We start from the raw sequence: 19,940 nt of genomic DNA, 5'->3' as shown, positions 1-19,940 counted from the left end.
GTGCCCCGTGACACGGAAACTACACGCAGACGACCGCCCCCTACAGGACGGGCGAAAAAACACAGCCTGGCATTTTATAATGAGGGGTTTATTAACGTCTTAAAGAAAATGGAAATCAAATGTGCTTTACGTTTCGAATTATCTTTTATACATCACAGTTTTACTTCACAACAGGAAGTAAAATACATCCAAAAATATGCGGTTTGGTATATTTATTTATATGGCCAAATAGAGGGATGAAATTCGGAGTTTGTAAGGTAAATTAAAAAAAAATGTTTACAGACTACTGAAAAATGCATATAAATGAATATGAATGCATATAAACATCAGTTGTCGCTCTGTATCTCACAATATGATAAATTAAATGCTTGATGCAATGCAATACAATGATGATTGAAATATCATATTAATGCTTACATTAAAAAAAATGTATAATCACATGTAATAAACTTAAAATGTCAGTTCACCCAAAAATGAAAATTCTGCCATTATTACCTTGACTACCTTACCATTGAGTTATTGTAAATTTGTATGTGCTTCTATTTCTGTTAAACTTCAAAGAAAATATTTTGAAGAATATGGATACCTAAAAAGTTGATGGCCCCTCGTTGACTTCCGTAGTTTGTAAAAACATACCGCGAAACTCAGAGGAGACCACCAACTTTTTTACCCCCAAAATGTCTTCTTTATAATAAACTTGTACAGGTTTGAAACAACCTCAGGGTGGGAAAGATGATTGCTTAAAGATCAAGTAATACTTGACACATAATAAACTATCAATCAGAACACAGAAAGCATGTAAGCAGATTGCCTGCAACAGGTTTTTCATTCAGTAATATCACATTTGATATAGTAGGCTTTATACAGTAGATTATTGTAGTTAATCTGACGTGAACTGTCAAGTGGTCAGAAGTGGTCAGAAGAGTAAAATATGTTGACAGGTTCGTCCCACCCTTAAAATTACCATAGTATACTCCAATTATGGATTCTATGGATTTTTCCATTCTTATAAAATATATCATAACTATTGAATTTTCTCAAACAATTATTGTTAGACCAGTGCATGGTGAATTGTTCTTTTACAAAAAGTATTAGTTTCATTCTATGCCCAGTTTGTATTTTGTAAACCAATTTTCATCTGATATGAATCTGAGATTAAAAAAAAGTATGCAAATACAATATGCTACTATGAAGATAAATATAAATGTTCATAGGCCAAATCTGAACTACTTGAATATTATTTGTAATGACAAAACTGTATTAATTACAATTAATTAAATTATGGTGTATTTCCTACAGCAACTACCTATATAATAATAATATTTAAACGATTGCATTTAAACAACGTATAACTACATGACTCTGTAGTACGTCAATAATGATTATTATTGAGTATGAGTATGCAAATTACATTTTCCATAATGTCTATTAAAAAAATATCCTCTACATATGATTTAAAATAATGCATTTAAATAAATAATAAAATAAACACAAAATTAATAAAACATCAACAACAGTGAAACAATGATCAATTAATAAAATAACTGTGCAAATATTAAGTAATTAGCTCAGGAAATAAGTTATTAAAAATAAATAAATAAATACAATTTTTAGTCTTAATGGAAAATGTCATTGCGTAAATTTAAATTTAATACATAAGTTTAAAAAATAACCTCTCTGTAAACCATGAGTTGGTCAGTGAGTGCTTATATACAGCAGTAGGGGTCCGTGGCTGTGACATCTCCATAATGCCTCCATTCATTTAAATGAAGCCAAGTAAAAAAGACTGCTCAACGGACGCCGAAAAGCTGTGTCAATACCCTGTTGAGCAGGCCAAATGGGAAGTGAGTCAAAGCAAGCTTGTTCAAATCCAGGCCCTGCGTCATATTGGGGCGAGTGATGAGAGTTTGGGTTCGAGACCCGCGCTGGGGTCAAAGAGGACAATCAGTTATGTGTGACTCACTGCAGCACCTGAACACATGTCATTCGGTTCACCACAAAATACAGAGGAAAAAAAGACCATGTACGTTTATTTCCAGTCAGTACACACTAAATCATTCTAAATATGAGCTCGGGTTTTTTTAGTTTAAGATCTTAAGAGATGTCAGAACACTAGTGACTATGAATCGACTATTAAGTGGCCTCTAAACATTTTAAAGGTAAGGAAAGACAAATTAAGACATGAAGCAGACATCGAGTGTATTTATGCGCACTATGAATCACGTTTCCATTTGTTGTGTGCCAGAAGCTAAATGTGATGGGCTGACTCGAAACACTAGCGCTAGAACTGACCAAAGAGGAACAATAAATCACAAAGAAATCTGGCCATTTTTGACCATTTTAGGTCTTGCATTTGGTCGAGGTCTAATATTACCATTTGTGACATGATTCAAATATGACCAGTTTGGGGCTATTATTGCACTTCATCTCTTACACTGTGAACTTTTCTGAGTTGCAGGAACTCCATTATAAGTCCAAAGACCGTTAAGTCAAATACAATTATTAATGTCTAGGGCAATCAAGTATGACTCACGAATTGACTCGAATTTCTAATCATGTCATTAATTCTGAGGCAATTTCTCTCTCTTTTATGACATACATAGAGGTTCTGAGCCATATTTCAGTCGTTTATGAACATTAGCCACTAAAAATGTTTCTATCCCATGACAAAAAATTTTAAATTAAGCATCAGCAGTCCTTGACTGGCTTGAAATTTATCACCTCAAAGAAAACACTGCTGTTTTCCATTCCATCCACATGCTGGTCTGAAAAATAAGCAATCCAGCAGCACATTCGTTCTGATGAATACGCGTTTCTCATTTTCATTTTAGAGAAGAACTTGAGCAAACATTGTGATTTGCGGGACTCCTGCTGTGAACAATGAAATACTGTCATGATGGTTTGAATGACATCTCTTTTAGCTTTAAAGGTCAGTTTATCTTCAAGTTATGTTCTGAGACCAAGATTTTTCAAGGGTTTCCGACGAATTGAAAATATTTCTTTATGATTATTTCATTATTATTATTAGATAACGACTATCACTTATGATCAATTTAATGTGTCCATTCTGTAAAAAAATTATTTAATGGTAGTGTATTACTGTTTTAACAAAATACTAATATTTTACAAGTTTTTCTTATTATTTCTTATTTATGTGGTGCATTAAAAGATTGTATATAACATATTTATTTTAACAACATTTAAAAAACTATTCCAAACATTTTACCTGTAGTCAGTAATTTTCCTTTTACATAGAATTATTAAGCAATAATTATATTTAAGAGCATTTAAACCTGCAGTACAACACATAGACTATTGTTATTGCTGTTTAGATGATATCACCGCTTTACCGGTTCATGACTGTTAACTAGTACCCAGGGAGATGTAAAATCCTGGCCCTAATGAACTCACCCCATCCTCCACCTTATTCAAACTCCTCACTGAACCACAACTGTTATAAACTAAGTATGTTAAAAAGGTCAGCTTTTACCGTTATGTGCAGACAATACCTGCAATTCACTGACTTTTTAGTACATTTTGAGACATACCTCAATGGTCACTCATAAGACTTCGAAAGTTGTTAGTTTGATTCATAATGTACACACTTGAGCAACAATGTCCTAGTATGAGAATTAACAAGCACAGCTTGTGTGACCAGACACTATACGCTTTCGTTTGAGCCTTCCTGAGTCGTTTGGTTTTCCTGGTAATTAAATTTCTGTTTTACACACATGGTTTATAGTTCACACATGTGAATATATTGCAAGTTTTGTTTTTGTTGCATGTGTAATGAGGTGTACCAGCTCATCGGAGGTCCTTACTCAAGACTTCGTAGATATATCTGTAGAAAGTTTACTAAAACCTACATGAACAACCTAAATGGTAAAGTCTGCAGGAAAGGGCAGGAAAAATATTTTTGATGTAACTTCTACTGAATCTCTGCTCTGTTAAATGCCTGAAATGTTAGCCATTGCAGAGCTTTCTCTTAAATAATTAGTCAGTCTTATCACACTTCCTGTAATGCATTCTTTGCACTGAAGTGACTGAGCTCATGGGTTTGAAACAATATGATTTCACATTTCCTGACCATATATAACCTAAGTATGGGAGATGGATTCCATCCAATTGTTTAACTGAATTTGCGCTTGATAGCAGGCAAGTTGAGTAGCCAAGATAATCAACTTGTTTGGGTCAAGGATATTTACTGCCTACTGGGCAAAGCAAGTTTCTTCACATACTGTATAAGTCTTAAAGGTGTATCTCACACTTCAAAAACGTGCGGAAAAGCAGCTTCTGTGGGTGAGTCATGACTTTAAAGTTTGAACTGTGAAATTCCAGCACCATCAGACGTAGACTGATATTTGGTTGAGAGATTCTTGCTAGATTCACCAGTGTCTCTAAATATACCACACCAAAGGCCCACAATAGAGCTATAAAACCTGTACTAAACAGGAAACTGAAGCCGATATTTCCACATAACTGACAAGTGATGAACAACAGATGATGAAGACTGATAAACCATATACATTTCATGATATTAATTACACTAATTGTACATATAACGTGATAAAAAGTAATAAAACAATGACCCTGTGACCTCTTCTGATCAAATTAAAACCTAAGTAAAAAGACAAATATTAGTGATCTAAAATACTGGTATTAAGGGGAAAGTGGGGTAGGGATGCTTAGTTTTTTTTTGTTGATTATCTCTGATTAAGCCAACATAAAGACAAACCAACTATCTGGAAAATAACATGAAATCAAAATGACCAAGACAGATTCAATGACAATACATTTTTCCTAGTTTTACAGACATATATTTTATACAAATAAAATATATATGTATTATTATTGATCTAAACATCTCTGTAAATAATTTTTTAAAACATGTCCGTAACAAATTGCCCATAAAAATCCTCACCTTGACACATTTTGAGCTTTTAATGTATTTATAGAATCAATGATTATGGGTAAAGAGGGCAAAAATGTTACATTTTTGTGACAGCACCTTATTACAACTCATGTGTCAATCAACCCGGGCAACCTATCAGCCCTAGTATACCCTAAAGTTATGATTTGAACATTCAAAATGCCACTCAGTGGCACTCAGTAGTCCCCACTCCCACCTCTCTGCCTCCCTCTGCCCTTTTTCTATCTCTCTCTCTCTCACTCACTTTGCTAAACTTGTGCCCAATTTGAATTAGATCCCTTTCTGCTCCTGACTCACACAGGGAAGGCAAGCAGTCTAAACACAGGATTTTAGAAATTTTCCAGCCTACAGATTAATGCAGGACACAAGGACATAGCAAAAAGCTCATAAGACAGGCAAGAAGGGACACTACTAGTTTGGTAAGTATTTTTTTGTTTGTTTGTTTTTTTTTTTTTTTTACATGTATCAAATTAAAATATAGCTTAAAATATATTAAACATTATTAAATATATGTATGTGCATCATATATTTTATACATTCATTTGTCTATTAAAGTTTAAAATTGTGTTAAAAATATTTTTTAGTTACATGTCTAGCAACTATAGTATTTTGTTATTTTAATATTATTATTTATTAGTCAGTATTCATAAACCATATTAATTAGAATCATGAAATAATTCTGCATGAGTGGATATATTTTATTAATACGTTAATATATAACAAATATTATATTGCTGTGCTTGATTTTTAATTTTAGATGGCATCCAATCTTTTATAATTTTGATGAAAGTAATCACATTGACATTTGCGTAACATAGGTGTTTTAGAAAGTAAATCGTTTCTTTTTGTATACAATGTCATGTTGGGGTTTATTCAATTGAATTTGAAATATTAGTTATTTTCTATCATTTCATCTTGGATGTAAAAAAATCACCCGATAAGGCTGGGCAAGGTGTGCCATAGGTACCTTTCCAAAATTAAGCAAGTGTGCATATGAGTCGTGCTCTGTGACCAAATACATGCCTACAGGTTGCATGGAGTATGTCCATGATTAACATGTCACACTTTTACCATACCATGTTGGAGTACTGGAGTTACCTGCCACTGTGTGTTGAATGTGGACAGTGTTCTGGTCCTGTGGCTCTCTTGGGGTTTTAGTGATTTAGGGCCTCCTGTGGAATACAGCAGAGTGTTTACATTGGCTTTAATGCAGGTCTGCATCCATGAGCACAGACCACAGCAGAAACAGAACTCTGCTTATTGGCCTGTGCCTGATGGGAAGAGAACATACCACACTGGCTGAATGGAGATACTGTGGAAGTCCTCTCTCCACCCCTTGCTTGACAAGACCAGAATATAGCTGTAGACATCATGTTGTATTTTTTTAAACAGCATCTGAAAGGCACATGTGACTGGTCATTTTTAAGAAGGCAGGACACAATTCACAAGAAACCAGCCAGCAGGCATATATACTTTATAAAGAAAGCATTTGTATTCATATTTTGAATGTGTAATGTAGTCCTACTTGACTCACCTCAGACAGCTGAGTTAACATATTTCCGTCTATCAAGTATATGTTGAATGTGGCGCTTCTCACCACACGCAGCCTTTTTGAGTGTGTGTTGGTGTGTGTGTGATGTAAAAAACATTTTCTGCACAGAATCTATTCAAAAATAGAATAAACAGTATTACATATTAAAATATTTTTATACCGTTTTTTTTCGGAGCACAGTGAAAGCACGTTTAGGCTCTCACTTACTTGTATAGGAAGTGGTCTTTTGTTCTTACTTCTGATCCTACTGGCATATAAACCAGTAAAACAGAAGTAAGTAAGGCATTAGAGGTGGGAGATAAAAAGCTACTTCAGGGCCGTGCCAGGATGGAGGTCTCCTACAGTCACTCAGTGCATTTAAAACAGCTTGATTCAGAAAACCTGAGCAAAAGCCAAGAGGGAAAATTTTAAGCAAAGTAGTGAATGATGCACTGTGCATATTATCAAACTGAACTTTAGTATTTCTATATCATACAGTAAAATATTTTTTCCCTAAGCAGATTTCACAGTAGGCTAAGCATTGATTAAAATTCAACTTACCAAGCCCAGAACATTTCCTGTGGCTCCAACAGTGAACTATTCTTCTTTAGAGAGAGACAGGGAGAAAGAGAGTGTACGTGTGAATGTTTAAATGGGAGAGTGAATCAATGACGTCATGTTTACAATCTATTCCAAATTTCCACCAGGAGTACAGTAGCTTAGTCAGGCCGTGTAAAGCCTCGGAAACAGGGAGAAACTCCTTTTGCAATGGCTTGAGTGATTTGCTCAGTCTAGTGTGCCCTACATGGCACACCTTAAGGGGTTCAACAGCTTGTTACTGGGCCAGTAGTTTTAAAGGGACAATCTCTGTACCTTATTTACCCTCTTACTTTAAGTTTCTAACAGGGGTATTAAAAACAAAATTATGTCTTTAAAGGAATAGTTCACCCAAAAATGTCAATTCTGTCATCATTTAGCCACCCTTAAGCAGTTTTAAACTTGTAAGAACACAAAGGAAGATATTAAAAAAAAAAGTTTGTAACCAGTCTGTTTTGGGTCACCATTGACTTGCTATTTTTTCGCTATTATGGAACTCAATGGTGACCAAAAACAGCCTGGTTACAAACATTTTCAAAATATCTTCCTTTGTTTTTCGACATAAAAAAGAAATTCATACAGATTTGGAACTACTTCAGGGTAAGTAAACGATGACAGAATTTTTGGATTAACTATACCTTTAAGGATAGAACCCCAAAGCATAACCTTTGCAGATTTCTTCTGACAACCTTTCTGACCATTTTAGCTGCTTAGGCTTTAGTGTAATGCATTACTGTTCAATATTGGCCAGATGTATGTGGTTTTACTTCTATAATAATGTAAAGCATCTGTTTAATTTTTTTCTTAGGTAAAACATGTCTTTGATTTGGCTTCTGCTGTATGCGTACATCCATGCCATTTCTGGCATGATCTTGTTTGGAGACATGGCTGGTAGGTGAACTTTTTAGATTAGCTAAGACTTACTGCTTTTAAGTGAAAGAGAATTTCAAAATAAAATTATGTTTTACAGATCAGGACAGCCCTATTAGTGTGAGCATCCCCGTGGAACTACCACTGCGTCCCTTATTGGGGGGAAGCATGATTATACCTTGCTACTTCCAAGACAACACTGTCCAGGACCCTGGTGCCCCAACCACTGCCCCACTGTCCCATCGTATTAAGTGGAGCTACATCTTCAAGGGCAGAATATCGCTTATTCTCGTTGCCGGAGGAGGCGTGGTGCAGGTTGAGAAAGACTACGTGGACCGGGTTCATATGGTAAACTACCCTATGGTGCCAACTGATGCCACCATTGAGATCTCAGAACTCCATTCCAGTGACTCCGGTACCTACCGCTGTGAGGTCATGCAGGGTATTGAAGATAACTATGATTCTGTAGAAATGCAAGTCCAAGGTAATGCACTTTCAAACTGTTCAGACACAAATAAGTACAATTATTAAAAAATATAATAACTGAAAGAGAGAACTAAATGAGTGGGTCAAATCCTTACAGGCATTGTGTTTCACTACCGAGCAATTTCTACCCGATATACCTTGACATTTGAGACGGCAAAGGCAGCCTGCATCCAGAACAGTGCTGTTATTGCAACTCCCGCACAGTTGCAAGCTGCCTATGATGATGGATACCATCAATGTGATGCTGGTTGGCTTTCAGACCAAACTGTGAGGTAATGTGAAAAGGTTATTATCTAATAACATGAATAAAAACCACTTACAAACATGGGTGGTTATGAGCAGGTCTATAAGACGTATTAAATGCAGTAGAACTATACCAAAATATTTAGAATTATAATACAATTTTATGCAATTCTGTATAGGTATCCTATTCATGAGCCAAGGGAGCCTTGCTATGGAGACAAAGATAATTTCCCAGGGGTACGGACATATGGAGTCAGAGATACCAATGAGACTTATGACGTGTACTGCTTTGCAGAGAAAATGTCAGGTAACTCAGGCAGTGTTTCCTAGAATGGAATGTAACTAGTTGGTGCAATTTTGCTGTGTTTTTACTTTATGGATTCTTTTCATCACCCAGGCAGTGTGTTCTACTCTATGTCTGTGGAGAAGTTCAGCTTTACAGAGGCTGAAGACCAGTGTGCAAAGTTGGGAGCCCAACTGGCCACCACAGGGCAACTCTACCTAGCATGGAAGGATGGTATGGATGTGTGCAACGCTGGCTGGCTAGCAGACAGGAGTGTGCGATACCCCATTAACATAGCTAGACCCCAGTGTGGTGGGGGGCTTTTGGGAGTGCGAACAGTTTACCAGTTTCCAAATCAGACTGGTTATCCATACCCAGACTCCCACTATGATGCAATCTGTTATGCAGGTAAGCAAAGAGAATGTAATTTCCAAATCACTTTTACACCCCTCATATCATACAATCATATTGTAATACAATCATATTGTAATGTAACTACAGTCAACTCAAAAGGAAAAACTTATTTAGTCACCATCTTATTGTTCCAAAATTCAGCATTCAATGAGGTATGTGTCCCCTTATGATTAAAAAACCTGTCAGTTCTCACAAGCTTTAATTATTTTTTTCAGAAAAAGAAGATAAGGTTTCATCAAAGACCTCACCATTTCCTAAAATATTCACTACAACGGATTCCATGATCAGTGTGGCTACAGTCACCTCAAGCCTGTCAGACTATACTGAAGAGGTGACCACAGAAGGGGAGGCCCGTGGCCAGCTAATGACAGATGAGCCTCTTAACACCACAAGTACAGAAAGTCCTTTACCTCTCAACATAACTGAGGTTGAGAAGGACATTATTAATTTGGCCACAGCTCTGCCTTACTTGGGACATGAGATTCCCATGGACAATGTCACTGCTGGTAAGTAAACTAAACTGAAATTAGTGTATGATAACAAACAACATCAAATTATTGGTGTAAATACCCAAACACAACTGAAGGTAGTTGAGCCAAAGTAGTTAAGCAAAAACAACAATCAGCAGGAGTTACAGGGTCTAAATAAAGAGTGTCTCAACTGATTTTCAAAGCAGATGTTAACATCATATGTAAACAATATAATTTAAATATGGCCAAACCTTTCCTCACCCATAGAAACTAAGGGAGTGGTATTCCACTATCGTGATGACTACAGACGCTATGGTTACACCTTTGAGGAAGCACAAGTGGCATGTCAGAAGCTGGGAGCAGTCATAGCCACCCCTAAGCTTCTTCAGACGGCTTATGAAGCTGGCCTTCATCAATGCAGTGCAGGTTGGCTACAGGACCAGACTGTGAGGTAAGCTTTTTTTTTTTTTTTTTTTTTTTTTTTACAAAGTACTGTCCTATATGTTTCTAACTGCATTTGTTTCTGTTGAAATAACTGGAATCCTGGATCAAATAACAATGACACCATTTTCAGATATCCAATTGTCCATCCACAAAAGAAGTGCTCTGGAGATCAGAAAGACCTCCCTGGCATATACTCTTACAATGTTAGGCCTGCACATGAGCAGTATGATGTGTACTGTTACATGGACAAGATAAAGGGTGAGTAAAGGTTAATTCATGACATAAAAATTAACACTTTTATTTAATCTCTATGATCTCACTGTTTTTATTCCTTAGGGGAGATCTTCCATACAAGCTCATTAGCAGGCTTCACTTACTATGAAGCTGTTGCCCATTGCAGAAAACTGGGTTCTACTCTTGCCTCAACTGGAGAAATGTACGCCTCATGGAATCAGGGTTTCCACAAGTGCAGTCCAGGCTGGCTGTCTGATCGCAGTGTCCGCTATCCTGTCCGCAACCCAGGCTTTGATTGTGGTGAAAACAAAACAGGAGTGTATACGATTTATGCTCAACCAAACCAAACAGGCTTCCCAAACCCATACTCCAGATATGACGCATATTGCATCAAAGGTATAGCAGCTTTTAAGCCTGCATGTATGAGCTTGCAATAAAAGGCAACACTGGGTGTTGATCTTGGAGATTCTTGTTTATTTTTCAGCAAATCTGTCTATGTTGCTTGATGAAGATATGTTGAACACTACAAAGATAGAGGATCTTAACATGACGGATATAACAGAGCTGCTGAGACCTGGTATGTTGGACATGTTGCCACTTGCTACTGCTAATCTTTACTGCATTATTGTATTATTTAAATATGCTTTCTGTAATGTCTGTTACAGTTCGTCCAATTGTCCCTCCCTTGCTTGTGGATCTGTCTGGATCTGGATCGGGCTCAGCATCAGCATCAGGTGATCCTGATTCCAGTTCTGGGTACATGTCAGGGAGTGGCACACCCAGTGGGATCATATCTGGTTCTGGCCAAAGTGGGGAAGGATCAGCTCACCTTGTAGGGTACCAAGATGGTGCAGCTACACTGATGTGGCAGACATCTGCCTCAGGCAGCTCTATGGAGGCAAGAGAAGGTAGTGGCAGTGATGTTATCATTACTTCAGCATCATCAGGGGACCAACAATCTGGGGAGGAATCTGGACTTTTTTCTGAACAAAGTGGAGGCCTTCCATCAGGAATTGGCAGTGGATTTAGTGGTTCAGGAACAAGTGGATTCTTCAGTGGTAAGGAATCAGGCTCTTCATCAGGACTTGGCAGTGGATCTAGTGGTTCAGGAACAAGTGGATTCTTCAGTGGTGAGGAATCAAATCTTCTATCAGGACTTGGTAGTGGAATTAGCGGTTCAGGAACAAGTGGGTTCTTCAGTGCTGAAGAATTGAGTGGGTTAGACTTCTCTGGTGTATCATTTATAAATGAAGAAATGATGGATCTGACTGCAAGTTCTTCTGGAGAACAGGAATTGTCTGGTGTTTCTCCGTTTAAATTGACTGATGTTAGTGGTTTCGACTCCACTTCCGGCTCTGCCTCTGGATTTGAATCTGGCACCATAATTGACTTTGCATCTGGCTCTGCCATTGGCTTTGGATCTGGCTCTGCTTCTGGAGCTTCAATTTATCCCAGTCATCCCTCAGGTGAGGTATCTGGCCACAGTCAGGATGGAAAGATTGTCATTCTAACAGAGGATGTGGTCGAGTTGACGTTTAGGCCTACAATCGGAACAGAACAGGGTCGAGGATCAGTGGAGATCAGCGGAGAGGGCAGCAGTCAAGAACATTATGCTGAGGACCGCTCCATTTCTCTTTCTAATAGTACTTCATATGAAGATTATTGGAGTGTCAATGAAACTGTTGATCTCCTAACAGAAAGACATAAGCAACTTAATGTCATCACTGAGGCATTTGATGTGACTGATCAGTCACCTCTGAACACAACACCACCCACCACTTCTATACTAATTTCTTCACCTTCAGCTTTACTACAAACACCAAAAGCTATAGAGGAGCCATCTGTAACTGATGGTAAAAACTGAGAAAAACTATAATTTTTTAAAGCTATCTAACTGGTGTACAACAACATACTTTTTAACATTTTTAATAAAGTTGAATATGTCTTTACCAGCTTCTGCTAACCCCTGCGATCCAAACCCCTGTGGTCAAGGTTTATGCTCTCTACAAGGTGGCACTGCAGTATGTCAGTGTCATTTAGGATTCAGTGGGGAAAACTGCTCAACGCGTAAGTAAAAAATCACGGAGCATTTTACTTATCATGCAATGTATTTATTGTGACTTAAGGACAGTTTTAACCACATTTGTCTTGCTGCCTTGTCACTTCCTGTGGCAAGTAATGGAATAGGCAAACTGGACTTTGTTTTGAATTATCTTGCATGAAATTATAAATCGTAGGGTATATTTATGAATAATGATATTCTAGGGCATTTGAAAGTATACAGGTATGCAATGTTCAGTATGTAGGGAGCCGGTCAGTCTTGCAAGTCTTACTAGCCACCCCTAAACAACACATAAAATTCATTGTTTCTTCTGTGTTGTCAGCGGTACAGGGATGTGCTGAGGGGTGGATGGAGTTCATGGGCAGCTGTTATATCCATTTTGAGGATCGTGAGACCTGGACCAGTGCTGAGCAGCATTGTCAAGAGCTAAACTCTCACCTGGTTAGCATATCTTCCCAACAAGAACAAGAGTTTGTAAGAAGTGAGTTTAATCTGATAATCTGAATAAATTATTGCACCTGCTTGATGAACATGCTTGAACATTTAAAATACCACCTAGGTCAAGCTCATGACTATCAATGGCTTGGACTAAATGATAAAGATGAGCAAAATCAGTTTCGCTGGACAGATGGAAGCCCTTTGGTGAGAACTACTTCTGAGATTCTTTCTTAATTGCAGACATTTGCAGTAATTCACTCTTTCAACCAGCTCTACTTTCACTGCAGGAATATGAAAACTGGAGACCCAATCAGCCGGATAATTACTTCATGACAGGAGAAGACTGTGTTGTAATGATATGGCATGAGGATGGCCAGTGGAATGATGTACCCTGCAACTATCATCTTCCTTTTACTTGCAAGAGTGGACCTGGTAAGAAGAGGTGACAGATATTAACTTCAGCACGAATTCAGCCCTACTAAGTGATCTAAATTCTATTTTTGTTTTAATAGCAAGAGAAATGTTTTTGCTGTTTTACTTTTTTTATTGTAGCCACATGTTCATCACCTCCTGAAGTGAAGAATGCCAGGATGTTAGGCAACAGGAAAGATCGCTACCCTGTTAATTCCATCATTCGATACCAGTGTGACAGTGGATTCACACAGCGCCACCTTTCAGTGGTACGCTGCTTACCTGACGGTCAGTGGGAGGAGCCTAAAGTGGAATGCATAGGAGGTAAGTACACACCACAGACACTATATGTTACTATGTTATGCTCTGTAGTGTAAAGTTTTAAAAACAAAAGTATTTGTGTCAATGTTATTACCTCCCTCAACAGGTAAAACAATCAACAGGCTACGGAAAAGATCCCTCAAGACACGTCCAAAAGCAGTCAATAGTAGAACGTCGAGGAAAGTCCTCTAAAAGAAAAAAACAAAAAAAACACACACCTCAAAACATCCAGAGGACTGTTATTAAAAAAGATCATCTGTACAGAAGCCTTGTTTACCCCCAAAAAAAATCTCAAAAAGAAAAGAATAACTTATGTAATGACAAACTTTACTTAATCCATCTGGCTGATTGGTTTACAAGTGCTACTCAGAGCTCTGTTTGGGGAAAAGAAGGATATCTGGCTTTATTTAAATTTATTTAAATAGGATTTTATTTCTCCCGCTTACGTAACTTCTGGGCCACAGTAGATAATCTAATCTAAAAAAAAAAACAGACTAAATTTCACAGAGTCCCTTTTTCGTTTTTCACTTTAATTACTACATACATCACCTCTTAGTCCCTAAAATAAAAGCAATGCACAGAAATTCACTTTACCATTAGTGTCTTAAAAGCTTTCCTCCAGGCTACAAGGTAACACTAATGCTGACCTTTGTGAACATTTTCCCCACTTTCTCTCTTAAAATTTGCACAATGCAAAACTGTGATGTATTCAGAATGGAATACTTGCTTCTTACTTAGTGAAAACGGAATAATATATTGCCTACAATTTGAAAAAATGTTGCCTCTATTTCATACTTTTCCTACACTGATGCTTGAAAAAAGTGCATTTTTGAATATGTAGAAACACAATAACAGTTTTGGGACATTTTTTAGTGTGTAGTATTGTCGCATACCGTTAGCATTTGAATGTAAGTGTTTGTATTGAGCTTTATAATTACCTTATCTTAACTTTTAGGTTCATACATTTACATGTGGCAACATTGGCCTTGCATTTATTTTCTACAATTTAAAAGGAGGACACAAGGGGCAATATTACCCCAAAGAGCACATATAAACTTTGGAAATCTACCAGAAAGTGTGTATCCATCTTGGCGTCTTTGACGTACTATTTTCAATATATTATAATTCGGGATACAACATAAAAATCAAAATCTTTATCTGGCATAATATTTAGGGCAGACAGTATACAAGATGAACATCTGTGTATTAGAAATATAAAGATAATAATTTCTGTGCACCTCTGGGTAACAAATTTCAGAACAAGACAAAAGGCTTTAATGACCACAGCTGGACACAATTACATTTAAGTACATTAGTATTTAAAATTCTTTAATTAAGAATCTTTTTATCTGTTTTGTTGAATGCTGTAGTTTAAAATGTCTGGTTGTATTTTTGTGAAACTGTGAAATTCCCCAGCTTTTTGCTTCTGATTCTAGGTCCATTTGCAATAGTATACAAATGTTTACTCAGATTAGAAAGATTTATTAATTCACAAGTTCTTTTGATTTGGCTTTGATTTGCCTCCATAACAGATTTAAGCTCTAATACTGCCTATAGAGACAAACATTTTCAAATGAGACAGGATTACAAGAAGGCAAGTTTCAAAAGAGACAAACACACATGTTGATTGACAGAGTCAATCATTTCCAACAGAGCAATATCTTATTCATTTTGCACTCTGTCACTGTCAGCTCCACACTGAGCTCGTATCTGTCTTAGTACCCCTAAAATAAACAGACTAAATGTGTGAATAAAAGCGTTTTTTCCCTTTAATACCAGAGAGTAGTATTAAAGCTGAAATGTGTCATTTCTTTGCCACTTTTAACAAACTGGATTGCAAAAATAATAACTGTTTTCAAAAAGCTTTTCCAAACATTCTCTCCCTCTGCCATTGGTCAAACAAACAGACAATCCCACCCAAAATGTCTGCTATTGGATGAGCCAGTGTTGCTGTTGCTGTTTGTGTGAAAGAAAGAGAAATGTTGAGAGAAACTTATGCTTTGAACTTAGCCTCTATTTAGTGAATATATAAGCGGTAATTCTACACCAAATTATCATAAGGATTATGTTTATTCCCACAACCTGACCAACCTGACCAATGCATTTCCATAACTTCTCCATGACATTTTCAATTATTTGTGATTTAACGATCACATAAAAATAATGGAAAAATACAGTTTCTCTGTTTTCCACGCCAGCAAAAAAAAAAAAAAATCCAAATTTATAAAATGTAAATATAAAACTATTACGAAAGTTTTCGTGGTGTACATTGCACTAATAGTGTTCAGACAAATCACGCATGATTAATTTAAACATCCAAATACTTTTTGTGGCATACGTGTATTTACATACACTACATACATAGGCTCAAACATATATTGTTCAGAGATAGGTCAAAAAAGGACAGTTCTTGTGGCCATGACCCAACATTACTGAACTTCCAAGAATTATACGGCAAACAAAACAGTGCCTACTTCATTACGGTTTCTCGAGGGAAAAGAAAAAAACCTAAAAGCTCATGAATATACCTCTCTTACCTAACACTGTGCATCTTTATAAGCAGTTAGCAGAGTGAAAAGCCAGATTGAGGAACACTGCTGGCTTTTCATGTGCTACTCCTCCCCCCGTCTTCCATCCATGTTTGGGAAGCAGGTGTAAATAAGGAACAACTTTGACGCCAAGGGATCATGAATACCTGTGGAAAGGCTGGGCTAATCATACCCCCTCCCATAATTGGCTTAACGCTAAAGAGGAACTCTGTGACACTGGAAAGAAGGATGTTGGGTTGCTCTAGAACCGAGTGCTGGTCAGGATAAGAAACCTGAATATCATGCTTATCTACTGGCAGACTTCTTCCAAACACTCACTGATTTATTGGGCTGTCTGAAGTTGAACATTTGAAATAACTAAAGCAAACACGTACAGAATAGTTTATTTAGGAAAAATATTTATTGACATGAAATTTCGCTTTTTGGATGACGACGTCTCGGATAATGTAAGTCGTCATGCATACAAATACTAGCAGATGGCACCGACTGATTATTTGCATTAAAATGCTACATAATACAAGCAATCAGACCATAAAAGTGTTTAAAGAATCACCTACCACCAATTTCAGGATTTAGCTCTAAAAACATAGCCCGGCCGAACTGTACATGCTGTATAAAAAGTGAGGACCACATAAAGTTAGTTTTAACCTTCATTTCACATTTTAAAAGCGTAAATATCCAAGTTAGCGCTTGAAATGAAATTTTCCAACATAATATTTTAGGCATCTTTACACCGCTGAGTTAGGGTTGTTCCGTGCCTGCTTAAAATTGTGTGTAAAGACATAGGCTAACGCCGCATAAAACTAAAGATTACATTACATGAATGCATACCAGGACATTTCAAATAAAATCAAGACACAATGCAAACACATTATTATGATTTGGAAATCAGTAGTGTAGAAAAAGAAGTACTGTTCACTGCGGTTTTCACAAAAGTGTTTATACATTTAAAAAGAGTTGTATATTTTACCAGCGGATTTTGTAGCAATACACGCCGTGTTTTAAATGCTTCGGTAGGAAGCCAAAGCTGCGCACCCCTGGTTCTGATGTACCACAGTTCACCCTGGGTTGGATGATTGGGTAACGTACGCTCCCGTCAGCCAACCAGCCGGCATCACACTGGTCCAATCCCACAAACCTCCAGGCTGCGTATAACTGGCCGACTTTTGCAATATAACCTCCATCGCTCTGACAGGCCTCCGCCGCCTCTGTGAAATTTAGCTTGACGTGATGTTGCAGGAAGTAGACTTCTCCTGACATTGAAGAAAGACATAAAGTAGCTTGTCACATCCTATTTGGCATCTTATAAATAAATACGACTTAACCTCAGAAATGAATACCAATAATTGACCCAAGGTAACAAAATACAGTTGGTATATCAAGGCAAACGGCTTTAAAACATTTTAGAATTACTAGATGAAGTTTTATGTGAGAATACATATAAAAACTCCACTAAATGTATACCAGCATTGTTACCTCTAATGGACGAAGTGAAGCAGAAGGCATCAAACCGATCCAGACTTTTGTCCCGAATGCCATAGCTCCGTACACCAGGTGCTAGTTCCGTACCACCACAAACATCTCGTGGGACTACTACGGGATATTGTGCCGTCCCATCCATGAGCCACCCGGCATTACACCAGTCCAGCCCTTCCTCCCAAGCAGCGTAGAGCTGTTCAAAGGTGGCCAGGTGGGCATCCTGTTTCTCACACGCCTCCTTAGCTTCATGAAAGTTCATCAGATAGCGCCCCTTGGAGGAGTGATAGGGGAACACCACACCTGTGGAGCACAGGAACACAATGCACCGCAGGACAATTTGGTTAAAGATAAAAGTTAACTAAAGACAATTAAAGTTTGCCAAATATTTGGGGCATTAATTGCATAATATACATAGTTTTGTATTTTTTCAACGGCTCAGGCTGGGTACACATCACAACATAATCAAGCTGATTTTTGGGCCGATCTCTCCAAAAAGTCTGGGTTATATTGGTGCTTCTAAAGAATATTTTTTTCCAGATTTTCCCACCAAATCTGCAAAACCATTAATTCTTGGCCTTTGGCTTTTCCAATTTCAGTTTCAGAGATTTCAACACTTTTTGCAAAACACACAATTCTCAGACACAACCGATCAAAATATCGTACCGGTTTATCAGTGCCTCTAACGCCTCACCAACTCCTCACACGTGCAAACACTCGTTGCTTTGCTTAACACCGACTGATCATGGCTTCAGAATAACTGTATAAATACACATCTACACAAATACACATGGTTGATGTATTTCTTTTCTTTTGTACTGTGTAATGTAGGCTATTCACAACCACAAATGCTTACAGTAAAAAGAAAGTTTGGTTGTACAGAAATGTACATATAATATAAACATAGAATAAGTATATATATGTTGTTATATGACAAATGTTACATTATATTTTATATAAGAGATATATATATATAGGCATTTTGCAAATATGGCAAAGGTGTTTGCAACGTATTACAAATGTTTGTGATATTTTGAATGCAGTGCTTCATATGTTTTATGTGTGCAATTCTTGGATCGTGTGTGAACTTTAAAAAAAAAAAAGACTAATTTTGAAAATCTGAGCAGGTTGGAAAAAACTCTAACAAATAATTGATCGTACAAACATTTTATATAAATTCTACGTAAAATACTACATTAACGCACTACATAGGAGTAGATAATAATGCACCTTGCATCAAATAATGCAATTATAGTTTTTCGGTAACTTTTTACACACTTGTACATCTGTTACGCACCTCGAAACTTTAGTTGCACTGTCACGCTGTCGTCCTCGAGGCCATCGATAATTTCACACCGGTAACGGCCGGTGTCGTCGGACTGCAGCGGGTTGATGACGAGAGACGCATCGCCCGGGGCGCTTCGGCGGAGCCGCACTCGTCCTTTGAAGTCTCCGTAGCTCCGGTGACGTGTGCCGATGGCCACCATGACGTCACGCTCCTGCCCGTCGCCGCTCACCGGCTGCCAGAGCCACTTGACCCGCGTCCGGCGGGGCGCGCTGAGCGCCGGCTCGTAGTGGTAGTGACAGGGCAGCGTGGCGTTACTCCCTGGACGCCGGACACTAGCGTTTCAGGAGACTCGACGTGAAGACGGATCTTGTGGAAGTACACTAAAAAAAACAGTAAGTCAATAAACCCTTCGTAGAGAGTTCATTACGCGTTATATCGCATGCTAGATTATGCTAGTTTGTTCAACTATGCAAAGTCAATAGCTTTGACATTTTTTGGGATCATTTGGGATGGAGTTAACCTCTTAACCTCAGCCTGTAACTATTTAAATAGTTTTTTTTTAATGTAGGCTAGCTGATTACATTGGATTACTTTATACTTTTTAAATTGTAATGTTTTTAAGCGCTCATGCATCATTTAATGTTCATAATTTTCAATCATTAAAATCAGGTAGTGTAAACTTCAGTAGTTTACTCAACACTCAAAGTCTTCCACCACTTGAATTAAGATTAGGCCTATAATAATTAACTTTCTAAATCACTAAATCACACTTTAGTCACACTTCTTTTTACTTTGAGATTGTTCCGAGGTTAAATAGCCTGCAGATTAAAAATCATGACAAGATATATTTAAATCAAATCTTATTTTAAATAAAAATTTTAAATCATTAAGAT

At 37.4% G+C, this 19,940-nt stretch overlaps 2 protein-coding genes across 2 annotated transcripts in view; one reads left to right on the top strand and one right to left on the bottom strand.

Moving 5' to 3' along the window:
• The first annotated feature begins 5,218 nt into the window (after nucleotides 1-5,218).
• acanb (aggrecan b) lies at nucleotides 5,219-15,512 on the top strand. Its single transcript, XM_043228581.1, has 18 exons — nucleotides 5,219-5,349; nucleotides 7,867-7,949; nucleotides 8,029-8,412; nucleotides 8,512-8,686; nucleotides 8,837-8,964; nucleotides 9,055-9,348; nucleotides 9,570-9,860; nucleotides 10,092-10,275; nucleotides 10,399-10,526; nucleotides 10,605-10,898; nucleotides 10,987-11,079; nucleotides 11,168-12,355; nucleotides 12,456-12,569; nucleotides 12,887-13,045; nucleotides 13,124-13,206; nucleotides 13,290-13,434; nucleotides 13,555-13,737; nucleotides 13,841-15,512. Exons 2-18 carry the CDS (start codon nucleotides 7,874-7,876, stop codon nucleotides 13,924-13,926), a joined length of 4,005 nt encoding a protein of 1,334 aa, XP_043084516.1. The 5' UTR covers nucleotides 5,219-5,349; nucleotides 7,867-7,873; the 3' UTR covers nucleotides 13,927-15,512.
• A 1,149-nt stretch (nucleotides 15,513-16,661) lies between these two features.
• The window catches only part of LOC122331131 (hyaluronan and proteoglycan link protein 3-like), a 4,920-nt gene continuing 1,641 nt past the window's right edge, over nucleotides 16,662-19,940 (bottom strand). The window contains 4 exon segments of the mRNA XM_043228609.1: nucleotides 16,662-17,536; nucleotides 17,760-18,062; nucleotides 19,057-19,362; nucleotides 19,365-19,427. Of these exon segments, the coding sequence (XP_043084544.1) occupies nucleotides 17,250-17,536; nucleotides 17,760-18,062; nucleotides 19,057-19,362; nucleotides 19,365-19,427 (959 nt within the window). The 3' untranslated portion in view covers nucleotides 16,662-17,249.

This window comes from Puntigrus tetrazona, chromosome 25 (assembly GCF_018831695.1).
Source record: "Puntigrus tetrazona isolate hp1 chromosome 25, ASM1883169v1, whole genome shotgun sequence".
Lineage (NCBI taxonomy): Eukaryota > Metazoa > Chordata > Actinopteri > Cypriniformes > Cyprinidae > Puntigrus > Puntigrus tetrazona.
This window is presented reverse-complemented; position numbering and strand designations above follow the sequence as displayed.